The sequence below is a fragment of the Sycon ciliatum genome, chromosome 6 (assembly GCF_964019385.1).
Source record: "Sycon ciliatum chromosome 6, ocSycCili1.1, whole genome shotgun sequence".
In the NCBI taxonomy this organism is placed as follows: Eukaryota; Metazoa; Porifera; class Calcarea; order Leucosolenida; family Sycettidae; genus Sycon; species Sycon ciliatum.
Window position 1 is genome coordinate 23,257,026 of NC_088648.1, and position 15,373 is coordinate 23,272,398.

At 46.3% G+C, this 15,373-nt stretch overlaps 1 protein-coding gene across 1 annotated transcript in view; it reads right to left on the minus strand.

Moving 5' to 3' along the window:
• Positions 1-3,364: 3,364 nt before the first annotated feature.
• Positions 3,365-15,373, minus strand: part of LOC135819739 (uncharacterized) — a 40,942-nt gene continuing 28,933 nt past the window's right edge. The window contains exons 29-31 of the mRNA XM_065332998.1: positions 13,966-14,164; positions 4,771-5,176; positions 3,365-4,218 (exon numbers count right to left, since the gene is read on the minus strand). Coding sequence (XP_065189070.1) covers positions 3,833-4,218; positions 4,771-5,176; positions 13,966-14,164 — 991 coding nt within the window. The 3' untranslated portion in view covers positions 3,365-3,832. The remainder of the gene's footprint in view (positions 4,219-4,770; positions 5,177-13,965; positions 14,165-15,373) is intronic.

Genomic DNA, 15,373 nt, shown 5'->3' on the forward strand with positions numbered 1-15,373 from the left:
GGTAACCCCCCAAAGACACACCTTCTGAACACGAATCCACAATGGCCTAATGTCTAAAACCAACGAATACAGCCAAGCTCCACTCAGAAAACACCCCACAATTGCAAGAAACAGCCCGTTTTGCTGTGCGCTGATTGGTCAAATCCAAATGACCGTTATTGATTGACGCTTTGTATGGTCGTGGTGAGCCCTGAACTTCCTATTCCTTGTGCGTTCAATAAAATTTTGACTTTAGTTTCAGCGATAAACGTAGCATCCTGTCATCTTCACCGGCTGCATGATTATCATCATGATCATTGTAGGTAGCTGCGAGGAACTGATATGTGATAGCGCTATAAATTATAATGTTACAGCAGATTCGCATCTGCAACACGCAAGGACCTGATGAATCTTTTCACGAGCAGTGGCACTCGCGCAGCTGACTTGGATCAACTACTACTGGCAGTACTGCGCTACTACTACTAGTACTGAGTACTAGTAGGTACTAGTTGACCAGCACTCAGGCAACAGTCAACACACGCGCTCTAGCTGGTCCGTCTGGACTGACTAGTACTAGACTTTCGACAGCCCACGTAGCTAGCCTCCTTGGTTTTGAGTTTGAGCAATCAATAATTTCCTCGGAGTACCGCCATGTAGTACAGCTAAATTCTAGTCGAACAGCATCTAACTCGTTTCACCAAGATGACACTAGCGCCCCAGATAACGCAGGTTGCATGTATCTGCGCTGAAAGACCACCTCACCTAGCATTGGCATTGCCGGTGGATGTCGGACGGTCTAAATTCGAGGACATTTTGCGCAGCGCGCCGCATCCAACCCCTCAGCTATGGCTTCGGCGGACGTTCGCTGGTGCCTTCTGCACACTGACGAGATTTAGAGGTTGGTATCCGCTCAGCATAGTCTCCCTGCTGCTAGTCGTGTTCGCTGTGGTGGTATGGATATTCTTGGCGTGCGCTCAGGGCGGCCGGACGTGGTATTCGCCCGACTCTACTGGTGTGCATATGTCGGCAGTACTTTTCCGGTTGGCTGCCAGAGGCCTGATTGAACTGGCGAGTCTTTGGTCGTTCTTGTGTGGCTTCATTTATGTCAACACACACATCGAGAGTTTCGAGCAGAAACAAGGTCTGTTCTATTGCTCTGCAGAACGCCCGACGAAATGTAGCTCTCCTGACACAAAATGCGATGAACGGTTACGTTGCTCACACGGCGAGCGGCCCCGGGTACGGAATGACGGGGTTTTGGACGTGTTGAACGCACAACTGCCAACGCTCGTCGTGTGCTGGTCTCTGCTGCTGGGATGTGTCCTGATTTTGTACAAGTACGTGCCCTGGATGTGCGGACACTGGCACGTGACAGAACTAGAAACCTGGCTGACATTACCTCATCTGTGGGTCATCGCATTTCACGCTCGTCCAATCTGGCTGGGCATTGCGAACTACGCCATAGTGGGGATGTTCTGCGCTTGTACTGAAGATGTGGTTGTTGTCGTGCACAGCACATCCGCACAGGTTCTCAACGGCCAAACAAACCAACCTGCACCAGTTAACCAAATAGAGGCGAACGGACAGCCGTCAGTCCGGCTTCACGTAAACGAATTGATCCAGACTGTCGTGGAGCTGCAGCACTACGTAGATAAGTCGCTGGAGTTGCCACTGCGTTGGCTACAAGTACACATACTTCTGTATGTGCTGAGCACGGTATGCTTTTTGATTGGTGACGTATTGTTTGCAATGGCCGGAGTCAGCAAATATTACACACTGGGTGGGGACACGGGCGACATTATACTGGCGGTGACGGGCCTTGCCGGTTGCTTTCTGATACCGCTCTACTCCGTCACACGAGTGACCGGAGCACTTGACGACTTTGTGCTGTCGCTCAGGACGGCCATGGCTCAAGCAGCAGGCGGCGTGTCGCCGGACGATCGCTTTCGGCTGGGCTCGTTCCTGCAGTCGTGCCCGCGGCTGGGCGTGGTCGTGCGGGGCGTGCGCGTAACTAGCCGTCGAGCAATGCAGTTAGTCGTGAGTCTATCCTGTGCTGGGCTGGTATACCTTACCTACTTGTATTGTATTGCGTTCTATTAGTCTACTTGGGCATTCCCAGCTGACTCTAGGTCTATTAGGGTGTCCACTTGACTGAATGTGTTGTTCCTGGTGAAGCGAGCCTAGTACTGGGGAAGAATTACTGGACTGTTTGCTTCTGCGCCTGCAGTGCATTCTATGTGGACTTGGAAGTCGTGCCTGCAGCTGGGCTCCTTGTGCGCAGTGTGGGTTACTTTGTCCATGTCCATGTCCTGTCTGGTACAAAGAACCGAAAGAAATCAGAGTACCACCACCCACTGTGTGCTGTCGTGAGGCAGTCAATGCTCTGGGTGCATGAAAACAATACTGTAAGTACAAAGTTTCGTCTGGAATTAACTTTCGCGATGTTCGTTAGGGGGCACGAAAAACTAAAGTTTTTACCAAACAAATTATTTTTCTGAACGTTCGGGGTGACAGACCTTGACCAAAAACAGTCCATCAAATACTCTGTATAGGATAGGCTGGTGCATGATGTCCTTCATGGTCATTAGTGCACGTGGGTCAAATATTTTAGGGGGTACACGTGCCCTCTGTGTACATGTGCCCCCTGTGCCCCATGCGGGCTACGCGCCTGAAGTAATGCGGGGCAAACCAGTGTGGTGTTTACTGCAACGAGCATCCAACTGATGCGAGCGAGCGCTACGCCAGTTCGCATCCTGGTGGTCCTGGTGGCCTTTGCCTCAGAATTATTTGCTAGTACACACTGCACTATGATATATTTTCATGTGCACACACACACACACTTGGTTTCTGTACCTTTTAAAGTGATCGTGTCAGGGGTATTATAATATTCTTATCAACCACCACACCACACCGCTGCGCTCTCCGGCCGACCTCAACACATTGCCACAGCACACCATCAGCAAAACGACACTTCAGTTGGTACTCTGCTCCTTCAGACAGCAGCTGTTTCTATCATCAGGATCTCGTCAGTGAAGGTTGATAATGTAGAATGGCTAACAGATAGTGAACTTCACCCTTTTGTAGCAAAAAAAGGGGGAAACATAATGGCGCATCTTAGGCGAAAAAAAAGAAAAAAGAAGAAGGTGAAGTTCACTATCTGTTAGCCATTCTACATTATCAACCTTCACTGACGAGATCCTGATGATTGAAACAGCTGCTGTCTGAAGGAGCAGAGTACCAGCTGAAGTGTCGTTTTGCTGATGGTGTGCTGTGGCAACGTGTTGAGGTCGGCCGGAGAGCGCAGCGGTGTGGTGTGGTGGTTGATAAGAATCTGGACAAGGCCGAATGCTGCTACTTACCCCTCTCGATCAATATTATAATAATGATGTATAAAATAAGCTGTATTCTTCTGCAAAATTCAATAGCTTCAAAGGGCTCAAGTAAATTAAAGAAGAAAGTCAAGAGCAAATGCTATTAAAATGCAGTTCTAGTCAAGAAAGGTTTTAATTGATCAATAGTCACATGATTGCATTCACAGGGATCAAGCTACATCATGTACTCCATAGCAGCTGTCGGTTCCTGACAAATATTAATATTGAAAAATATTATAAATCAAGATGGAATAGCACATCTTGTAGGACACTATATTTCCCACAGATATGCAGGGTGCCATGTTTTACACAGTTATACTCTTACACCTGGCAGGAGACCATGTTTCACACAGATATACATCTTGCATGTCACCATGTTTCCTACAGATATCTTGTAGCGCACTATGTCTACTGTAGATATACATCTTCCAAGGCACCATGTTTACCGTAGCAACTCACCGTGACGACACAAGCGTTGATTCTCAGCGTCGTACGGAGCTGAGGGTAATCATGAAGGATGGGTAGCACTGAGAGGGGACGTGCACGGTGAACTGAGATGGGCTAGCTACGGAGTCCACGATGGCGCTGGCAAAGCGTGTGCCCTGTGTTGGCGTCAAACTTTCCAATGGCACCGGGCGGCGACAAGGGCCTTGCGTGAGAGGTGCGCCGTCTTCACTTGTTCCACTTTCTCGTTTGAGAGGTGTGCTGTTCGCTCTTGTTCCGCTTCCTGGACTGGGACCTGTGCAGGATCTTTCAGCAACATCGCTGATGGCAACCTTTGTGAGGATTACAAACTGCTGTCCACGAACTGCAGCCAGAACACTATTAAAATCCACCATGAAGGTAAAACCCGCTCCGTAGTGTACAGCTAAAGAAACACATTTTGAGAGAGAGAGAGAGAGAGAGAGAGAGAGAGAGAGAGAGAGAGAGAGAGACAGAGGGAGGAGGAGAGAGAGGGAGAGACAAACAAACAGACAGACAGAGAACGAGGCAGACAGAGACAGATACACAACCGGGTGAGTGAGAAAGAAAGAGAGAGAGAGAGAGAGAGTGAGAGAGAGAGATAGAGAGATAGAGAGAGTATGAGAGAGAGATAGAGAGATAGAGATAGAGGGAGGGAGGGAAGAACGGGAGATACATGTACACACATTCGTGCTGCGTCTTGTATTAAAATTTTGGTCACTGCAAAAATGTTCATGTAGGTAACCCCGGGAGACGGGAGAGAGGTTCAAAGGAATCTTGGACAGAGGACTCAATTATTGGCTTCTGCCCAGCAGCTGACACACCTAGAAATCCTTCAACACTAAGGAGGATCATCGGTCCGCATTTGAAGGGAGAGGATCACTAATCCGCAGTCAATGGAGTCAATGAACTCCAAGATAACATCACAAGTTTGCATGCAATTATCCCAAGCTCTTACCGTGTAATCTGTTCAAGTCTAGTAGTTCCTTGCTCAGCCAGCCTACATCACACACTCTTTGTGCCTCATCACGACTTCCAGTGGACCACCATAGGTTCTTGGTGCGGACCTCAACGCTGGGAGATCGGTTGGCAAGATTCACAGAGCGCTGCTTGAAGTACTGATACAGGGGTACATTATCAATGCGTTCCACACTATCTATCCTGTGTGACTTGGCCAAGAGAGTTGCATCAAAGCGAGCCATCACCCATGCAAACTCTTCGCTCTTTTCATCCAGCTGGACCAGGCCGCTCCTGTTTGGCACACGCCAGGATATGGGGAGTTCGTACTGGTGCGGAACTTTGGCCACTGCGTCCACCAGTGGTTGTGCAAGCGTTGGCTGAGACTCGCACGGATTAACTAGCACCTTGAGAGAGACAGACAGATAGATAGATATACAGGGAGATATATATATATATATATATATATATACACACAACAACAAGGTTGTCAGTTTCATAACACTAAAAGCTTTTCACCCATTTTCATCAGTAGATACATGGGAATGAGCAAGAACGAAAACGAAGCCAGAACTTATACTGGGGGTAGAGAATCAGCAAGAATATTCTTACGCGCCTCAAGTTCACACTACACTGCCATGAGAATGTATGGAGCAGTGGAAAAATGCGGGAAACAACACATGAGGGGAATGCAGTACCAGAACAAACACGTGATAAAGTTGTCAGTCCGGTTGCAGCTTGAACAGCCGCAGCACCTTGATGTGCTTCTTTTGTCGACACAGCTCTGGCCTCAAACTGCGAATGTACAGCGCCTCCAGTGTGAATCTGTGCGCGCTGTTCCGGGCTGGTGTGATGACACTGAAGCTGCTGTTGCGTTCTTGCGGGATGCATTCAGGTTGCGCCTGCAAATGCTTTGTGATGGCGCTATCACTTGTTGCCACACGTTTGTCAGGCGGCTTCTTGTACAGCTTGTCTGGGTAGTATAAGTTCTGGCTTCGTTTTCGTTCTTGCTCATTCCCATGTATCTACTGATGAAAATGGGTGAAAAGCTTTTAGTGTTATGAAACTGACAACCTTGTTGTTGTGTGTATACAAATTTTGTTCGCCTACGTCTCTATTTAACCCTTTACCGTTTGTACGTACAAATTTCGACCGCTCGCGGTCGATGACTTCTATGCTCACAGCGCTGGACTGGTTCACCGCAGAGAGCTGGGATTTTCCCTACTGGTAGCCAAGATGTACGCGCAGAGGGTGCCGACAATTTTTTTGTGTGATGCAATATAAAAAATCGCGAAAATCGCGACTTGAAAAATGCGCTTTGGGAAAAGTGCGTACCCTGCGACTTTTGGTATTGCCTGCAGATTATTTCGACTTTTGCTTGAGCTGGCCTCACGACTGTCTGCCCTGCTGTGCAAGCCATGGACGCGGAGCAAGCTTTTTCGCTTCTGGAGACCCTTCCTGACGATTCTGTCGCTGCCTCATCCAGCGAAGATGAGTTTGTGGAGCCAGACAATCCTGTTGAAAATATTTATTCTGACGACGACCGCGACGATGACATGGCGAGTGAAAGCAGCGCCAGTGAGAGTAACGTGGATGTCACAGACGACGACAGTGTCGCTGAGATGAGTGCCACTAATGGTGGAAGGGGATGTGGCAGAGAGAGAGGATTCGGCCGTGGAATAGGCCGTCGTCAGGGTTGAGGTCGTGGTGCACAGGTACTATGTACAGCCAGCGGTGCAACCTGCACTAGTCGATATTTGCAATGCTTGGGACAATGCTGACACCGCTGTGACTGGTAACACTCCTGCATTCCACCCAGAGAACGAACCTGGAATCCACTTACCTGAGGGAGCCACTCCAGTGCAAGGATCTGATTTATTGCATATTGCAACAGTTTGCCCGATCGGCAATAAATCCAAATAATTATTAGTGCTAAATAGTGAAATCTGTGTTCGTTTTCTGGACTTGAAAGTTGTTGCATCGCATTCCTGAGGGTTTTTACTTTCAGAATCACCCCATTTTGTACATAATAAAAGTGAAAAATAAAAGAGTTATGGCATGAACAATGACGGTCGGTTTTTGCTGTACAAATACCTAAAACGGTAAAGGGTTAAATATATATATATATATATATTTAAATAGAGACGTAGGCGAACAAAATTTATATACACACAACAACAAGGTTGTCAATTTCATAATACTAAAAGCTTTTCACCCATTTTCATCAGTAGTTACATGGGAATGAGCAAGAACGAAAACGAAGCCAGAATTTATACTGGGGTTAGAGAATCAGCAAGAATATTCTTACGCGCCTCAAGTTCACACTACACTACCATAAGAATGTATGGAGCAGTGGAAAAATGCGTAGCAACACTGAGAAACTTGGAGATCCTTTGTGTCCGCATAAAGTGAAGTGTGGCAGTAGGATGCATGCACATTAGATAGCATCCTATCGGAGGTGACCTGAACTGTAGACTGCGCTTGCTATCTGTTACACATATACAGAACTCCTGCTATCTAATGTGCATGCATCCTACTGCCACACTTCACTTTATGCACACCACCCGGCCTGCGCGATTGCTCACACCACCACACTTGCCACACTTATCTTCACCTGTGATTCCCACCTAGACTGGCTAGCGTGCTTCTTTTCTCCACCTGTGATTCCCACCTAGGGTGCTTCTTTTCGTCTTTTCTGGTATGTAAAGGGATACTGATGTGAGAGAAGAGTAAGTTGCCTGAAGAGTGCTTTTGCACGAAACTCAGAGTAGCAACACTGAGAAACTTGGAGATCCTTTGTGTCTGAGTGTATATATATATATACTCAATCTACGGACAGAACTGTTTCGTCCTTTGTAGACTCGTCAGCGCAGCACAGAGGAAAGGGAATATATGCAGAGCTCACTGACTTGTCAGTTTGAGCACTCTGGCAAGGTACGTTCGGGCCTGATTGGAAATTTTTATTTCCATTGCTATCAGGTTCGGCCTCATTTCCTCGTGCTGCGCTGATGGGTTCAAAAAGAACGAAACAGCATGCTGTCCGCAGATTGAGTATGTATAGGATATTGACCAAGACGAGGTCTATATGGGAAATATAGGCCAAGTAAAAGACCGAGGTCCGCCGAGGTCTTTTACGAGGCCTATATTTCGCATATAGACCGAAGTCGAGGTCAATATCCTATTTATCACGATTCCTTTGCCATAACCCCAAAATTTGAACCTTTAGGAGCTATTGTAACCTTTTTAGTATAGCATTTGTACTATAGTGTACATAGGATGTTGCCTATTTTGGGTACAGGACTGTAAGAACAACAGAGTTCAGCATCTGCAGCACAGTGGCTGGGTGGTATAAGGGGTTGCTTGAGATTCATACTGTTGTGAGTTCAAATCCTGCTTGTTCTCTTCCTTTGTCGTCTTTCTTTCAATTTTTCTTTTTGAAGTGGAGAGAAAAATTCTAAGTCCCTCCAAAGTCGAAAGATTACAATGCCTAAGTGGTCGATACAAGCGGTCGATATAAGCGGTCGATATCGCGGCGATATGGGTAATATAGGACCAGTTAAGGATCACGAGAATTAGTGGAGGTCGATATAGAAGAGTGATAAATGTATATATTATAACAAGGGACCGAGTGTATATCGAGAAATATAGACCAGTATAAAAACCGAGGCGAAGCCGAGGTTTTTATAACTGGTCGATATTTCTCGATATACACGAGGTCCCTTGTTATAATATATTTATACCTCTCCATGCGCAAGCTCAAGAGAAAAAGGAGTGAATATAGCTTTCTTTCCCTAAAAAGGAGTGAATATAGCTTTAGAGAGAAAGCTATATACACTCCTTTTTAGAGAAAGAAAGCTCCTCCTCAGTGAGTTTTTTCCCGATGGTTTTCCTCAGTGGTGTATATACCTCCTTAGTGGTGTGTATTGAACAGTGTATATGGAAATTTATATACTTCATGGGAGATCTGGTATATGAGTGTGGGTGTATATGGAGTGAGGTATAAATATATATATATATATATATATATATACTCAATCTGCGGACAGCATGCTGTTTCGTTCTTTTTGAACTCATCAGCGCAGCACAGAGGAAATGAGGCCGAACCTGATAGCAATGGAAATAAAAATTTCCAATCAGGCCCGAACGTACCTTGCCAGAGTGCTCAAACTGACAAGTCAGTGAGCTCTGCATAACGCAAACAGCAAAGGCACTACCCCACGCAAGAGTGCTCAACTGCTACAAGAGCAGGAGCGAAATACTCAATCTGCGGACAGCATGCTGTTTCGTTCTTTTTGAACTCATCAGCGCAGCACAGAGGAAATGAGGCCGAACCTGATAGCAATGGAAATAAAAATTTCCAATCAGGCCCGAACGTACCTTGCCAGAGTGCTCAAACTGACAAGTCAGTGAGCTCTGCATATATATATATATATATATATATATATATATACACACAACAACAAGGTTGTAAGTTTCATAACACTAAAAGCTTTTCACCCATTTTCATCAGTAGGTACATGGGAATGAGCAAGAACGAAAACGAAGCCAGAATTTATACTGGGGGTAGAGAATCAGCAAGAATATTCTTACGCGCCTCAAGTTCACACTACACTACCATAAGAATGTAGGGAGCAGTGGAAAAATGCGGGAAACAACACATGAAGGGAATGCAGTACCAGAACAAACACGTGATAAAGTTGTCAGTCCGGTTGCAGCTTGAACAGCCGCAGCACCTTGATGTGCTTCTTTTGTCGACACAGCTCTGGCCTCAAACTGCGAATGTACAGCGCCTCCGTACGCACAGAGGGACGGAGTAGCCATGGGTTCACCCTTGGGCCCCGTGCTAGCCAATATCTTTGTTGGATATTTTGAGAACACAATTCCAGACAGTCATTGGCCCCAATTCTATAGGCGTTATGTGGATGACACATTCGCAGCATTTCACAACCGGAAACTGGCATTAGAATTTTCTGAGCGTTTAAATAATCTTCACCCAGCTCTCCAGTTTACAATGGAGGAGGAGAATAATGGAGAATTGCCGTTTCTTGATGTATTGATTAAGCATTCTTCCACAGAATTGCTCACCACAGTATATAGAAAGCCGACGTTCACAGGTCTTTACACCCGCTGGGACTCGTTTTGTGACACTAGAAACAAAATCAATTTGATCAGATCATTAACTTTTAGAGCTAAAACCATCTGCTCACCATCACTATTATCAGCTGAAATTGCTAAGCTAGAGGATATTCTGTGTTCTAACGGTTACCCACTCAAAGTACTCAAGCGAGTCATGACAAGCGTTCTTGAACCTAGCCCAGATACAGCTTCTGCACAACTTGAACCTGCAACGCGTATTATCACAAAATTGCCGTGGAAAGGGCAAAATTGCATTGCCTTCCGCAAAAAGATTAAAGCTGCAATTTTGAACTGCTATCCTACAGTATCCCCCATTGTAATTTATACAACCAGGCCCGCATTCAGGTCTATCGCGAAGGATGTTTCACCAACTCTTGAAAATAGTAATTTTATTTATAAGTATGCGTGTCGCTGTGAGCGGACGTACGTTGGTGAGACATGTCAGCGATTCTCGGAAAGGATCAAGCAGCATATCCCAGACAAGCTGTACAAGAAGCCGCCTGACAAACGTGTGGCGACAAGTGATAGCGCCATCACAAAGCATTTGCAGGCGCAACCTGAGTGCATCCCGCAGGAACGCAACAGCAGCTTCAGTGTGATCACACCAGCCCGGAACAGCGCGCACAGATTCACACTGGAGGCGCTGTACATTCGCAGTTTGAGGCCAGAGCTGTGTCGACAAAAGAAGCACATCAAGGTGCTGCGGCTGTTCAAGCTGCAACCGGACTGACAACTTTATCACGTGTTTGTTCTGGTACTGCATTCCCTTCATGTGTTGTTTCCCGCATTTTTCCACTGCTCCCTACATTCTTATGGTAGTGTAGTGTGAACTTGAGGCGCGTAAGAATATTCTTGCTGATTCTCTACCCCCAGTATAAATTCTGGCTTCGTTTTCGTTCTTGCTCATTCCCATGTACCTACTGATGAAAATGGGTGAAAAGCTTTTAGTGTTATGAAACTTACAACCTTGTTGTTGTGTGTATATAAATTTTGTTCGCCTACCTCTCTATTTAAATATATATATATATATATATACATATATAAATAGAGAGGTAGGCGAACAAAATTTATATACACACAACAACAAGGTTGTCAGTTTCATAATACCAAAAGCTTTTCACCCATTTTCATCAGTGGTTACATGGGAATGAGCAAGAACGAAAACGAAGCCAGAATTTATACTGGGGGTAGAGAATCAGCAAGAATATTCTTACGCGCCTCAAGTTCACACTACACTACCATAAGAATGTATGGAGCAGTGGAAAAATGCGGGAAACAACACATGAGGGGAATGCAGTACCAGAACAAACACGTGATAAAGTTGTCAGTCCGGTTGCAGCTTGAACAGCCGTAGCACCTTGATGTGCTTCTTTTGTCGACACAGTTCTGGCCTCAAACTGCGAATGTACAGCGCCTCCAGTGTGAATCGGTGCGCGCTGTTTCGGGCTGGTGTGATCACACTGAAGCTGCTGTTGCGTTCCTGTGGGATGCATTCAGGCTGCGCCTGCAAATGCTTTGTGATGGCGCTATCACTTGTTGCCACACGTTTGTCAGGCGGCTTCTTGTACAGCTTGTCTGGGATATGCTGCTTGATCCTTTCCGAGAATCGCTGACATGTCTCACCAACGTACGTCCGCTCACAGCGACACGCATACTTATAAATAAAATTACTATTTTCAAGAGTTGGTGAAACATCCTTCGCGATAGACCTGAATGCGGGTCTGGTTGTATAAATTACAATGGGGGATACTGTAGGATAGCAGTTCAAAATTGCAGCTTTAATCTTTTTGCGGAAGGCAATGCAATTTTGCCCTTTCCACGTGTGGCAACAAGTGATAGCGCCATCACAAAGCATTTGCAGGCGCAGCCTGAATGCATCCCACAGGAACGCAACAGCAGCTTCAGTGTGATCACACCAGCCCGAAACAGCGCGCACCGATTCACACTGGAGGCGCTGTACATTCGCAGTTTGAGGCCAGAACTGTGTCGACAAAAGAAGCACATCAAGGTGCTACGGCTGTTCAAGCTGCAACCGGACTGACAACTTTATCACGTGTTTGTTCTGGTACTGCATTCCCCTCATGTGTTGTTTCCCGCATTTTTCCACTGCTCCATACATTCTTATGGTAGTGTAGTGTGAACTTGAGGCGCGTAAGAATATTCTTGCTGATTCTCTACCCCCAGTATAAATTCTGGCTTCGTTTTCGTTCTTGCTCATTCCCATGTAACCACTGATGAAAATGGGTGAAAAGCTTTTGGTATTATGAAACTGACAACCTTGTTGTTGTGTGTATATATATATATATATATACGAAACAGCATGCTGTCCGCAGATTGAGTATATATATATATATATATAGAGAGAGAGAGAGATAGATAGATAGACAGAGACAGAGACAGATAGAGAGAGAGATAGAGATAGAGATAGAGATAGAGATAGAGATAGAGATAGAGATAGAGATAGAGATAGAGATAGAGATAGAGATAGAGATAGAGAGAGAGAGAGAGAGAGAGAGAGAGAGAGATAGAGAGAGAGAGAGAGAGAGAGAGAGAGAGAGAGAGAGAGACAGAGAGAGAGAGAGACAGAGAGAGAGAGAGACAGAGAGAGAGACAGAGAGAGAGACAGAGAGAGAGAGAGAGAGAGAGAGAGAGAGAGAGAGAGAGAGAGAGAGAGAGAGAGAGAGAGAGAGAGAGAGAGAGAGAGAGAGAGAGAGAGACAGAGAGAGAGAGAGAGAGAGAGACAGAGAGAGAGAGAGAGAGAGACAGAGAGAGAGAGAGACAGAGAGAGACAGAGAGAGACAGAGACAGAGACAGACAGACAGAGACAGAGGGAGAGCCAGAGAGAGACGGAGGTAGATTGATAGATAGATTGAGAGACAGAGAGAGAGAGAGAGAGAGAGAGAGAGAGACAGAGAGAGAGAGAGAGAGAGACAGAGACAGACAGACAGAGACAGAGGGAGAGCCAGAGAGAGACGGAGGTAGATTGATAGATAGATTGAGAGAAAAGAGAGAGAGAGAGAGAGAGAGAGAGAGAGAGAGAGAGAGAGAGAGAGAGAGAGAGAGAGAGAGAGAGAGACATAGACAGAGACATAGACAGAGACATAGACAGAGACAGAGACAGAGAGAGACATAGACAGAGAGAGACAGAGAGAGACAGAGACAGAGAGAGACAGAGAGACAGAGACAGAGAGACAGAGAGACAGAGAGACAGAGAGACAGAGAGAGAGAGAGAGAGAGAGAGAGAGAGAGAGAGAGAGAGAGAGAGAGAGAGAGAGAGAGAGAGAGAGAGAGAGAGACAGAGAGAGAGAGAGAGACAGAGAGAGACAGACAGAAAGAGAGAGAGAGAGAGAGAGAGAGAGAGAGAGAGAGAGAGAGACAGAGAGAGAGAGAGGGAGAGGGAGAGAGAAGAGAGAGAGAGAGGGAGAGAAAGCGAGAGAGGCAGACACAGAGAGAGAGAGAGAGATAGAGAGTAAGTTACATTTATAAAGACAGGTAAGTCTAACAAATGAGGACTGAGACCTCTACAACAGGGTTTTTACGCCTGGAAGCAGGTGCAGAGAGAGAGAGAGAAAGAGAGAGAGAGACAGAGAGGGAGGGAGAGGGAGAGAGAGAAGAAGAAGAGAGAGAGAGAGAGAGAGAGAGAGAGAGAGAGAGACAGACAGAGAGAGACAGAGAGAGACAGAGACAGACAGAGAGAGAGGGAGACAGAGACAGAGCCAATCATGAATCAGAATCTAGCCTTTTGCTCAGGCACATTAATCACAAGACAATTCCTACCGAAATAAACAGCTTCACATGCACAGTGGAACTTCTGTTGTCTGGCGGGAAGTCACAATGTAGATAAGGTTTTTACGGCACATCTTCAAACTTGGAAGCCAACTGCTCAGATTTTGGCGAAAGACAAATGCTTTGGTCATCATGTAGGGAAGGGAAACACAGTGGGATGCAACAAGACTTTAGCACTTTGATCATCTTGCAGGTTCAGCAGTTTGCCAGTCCTCTTCAAGAAAACCCACTTCAACCCCGGTATGCCTCTGTCTCTGCCAGTGTATTCTCTTACGTAGTCGTAAAGGAGCTCGCGTTCGACGGCGTTGGTAAGGCGAATCTTCTCCCCATCGTCCACGGGTATGTCGTTGTTAGAGTAGTGATCCAGCAGGTCTTGAATGGAGGGAAACTTGGGGCCACTGTTGCCCAGGAGGAACTTCGATGAAGGTGACTCTCTGCTGATCTTGATGTACTTTGCATGTGGGAGACTTCCTCTGAATGTCCACAGGTACATACACAAATAATGACACAAACGATTGGTTAACCCATTAAAAGGCTGCAGGCCGTTGCACCCAGGCTTTGCACTCCATATTTGGCATGGAGAAAGACGTATAACTTATAATTATTAACTTATATCAGTATACGTCCTAAGCGCCTGGGGGTCATTTTCAATAATACTTGGTCCGCCCAGTTAAAATTGGCGCTTATCTTCACACTTGTCTCAGGAAAGAAATACTAATATTTGAAGCAAGCCACGATCACAAAGCACTATGTACATGATTATTTACATGTCAGTAAGCAACTCAGTCAAAAATTCAAGCAAGTTACACATCCTCCTCAGGAAGAGCTCAAAACGTACGATCCGGACAGCTGCTGCACGGGTCGTTTCATAGCTTGTTCCACTTCTCCTCGTCTCGAATCACGCTCAAAGGCAGTTCGTGCCTGTCACCTTCCCATCAGAAGCTGAGTGAGACTGCCCGCATGTTGACTGTAAGTGTTATTCCCGTTCGTCGCAATAATGCGACTTTGTTTGAGACAAAAAGGCAACGCCATATCAGTGTCCTTTTTTCAAATCGCCTCTTGCGCTTGTCGTACTTGCTGATCAGCACCCCTACCCACGCGAGCCGCTGGTGCTTGTACATGCAGCGCAGTGATAGCTTCCGCTTGATGTAGCACCTGTGCGTACTGCACCTACAACGCCGTGCACCAGGCTTTTCGGCTAGTTTCCTGAAAGTCCTTTGCACGAGTGTTTCTCTCAGGACTTGGTGTTTCCTTTGATAAGCTCCTTTGCCCTGTCCTCTGTGAGCTTCAAAGTGTGTCCGCCGGATTGGTCTCACTTACTGGTGACATCGACATGAGCTGCAGTTTCTTCGTCAGCGATTTGCTGGTGATAGCCCTTCACTAGGCGCTGTACTGTGCAAGCACTGAAATTCAAGCTCGCGAAGCGCTTTTTCAACTTTTCTATACCTCCCCGGGGTAAACAATCCTTGCCATCAGACAGCTGGAAGTAGACAGAAACTGTATTCTCCATCGCTCTGAAATGCGAACATCCTGACCTATTTTACGGACTCGAGCGGAGGTTGCATGGTTTTCTTGCGCTGACGGAAGTGTTCGTCGGCGGCAGCTCCGTCAAAAAGACTCAAACGAACCGATCGCAACTTCTGTCATGGTTTGTGCTGCCATGTCGTCGGACGCAATGGTCA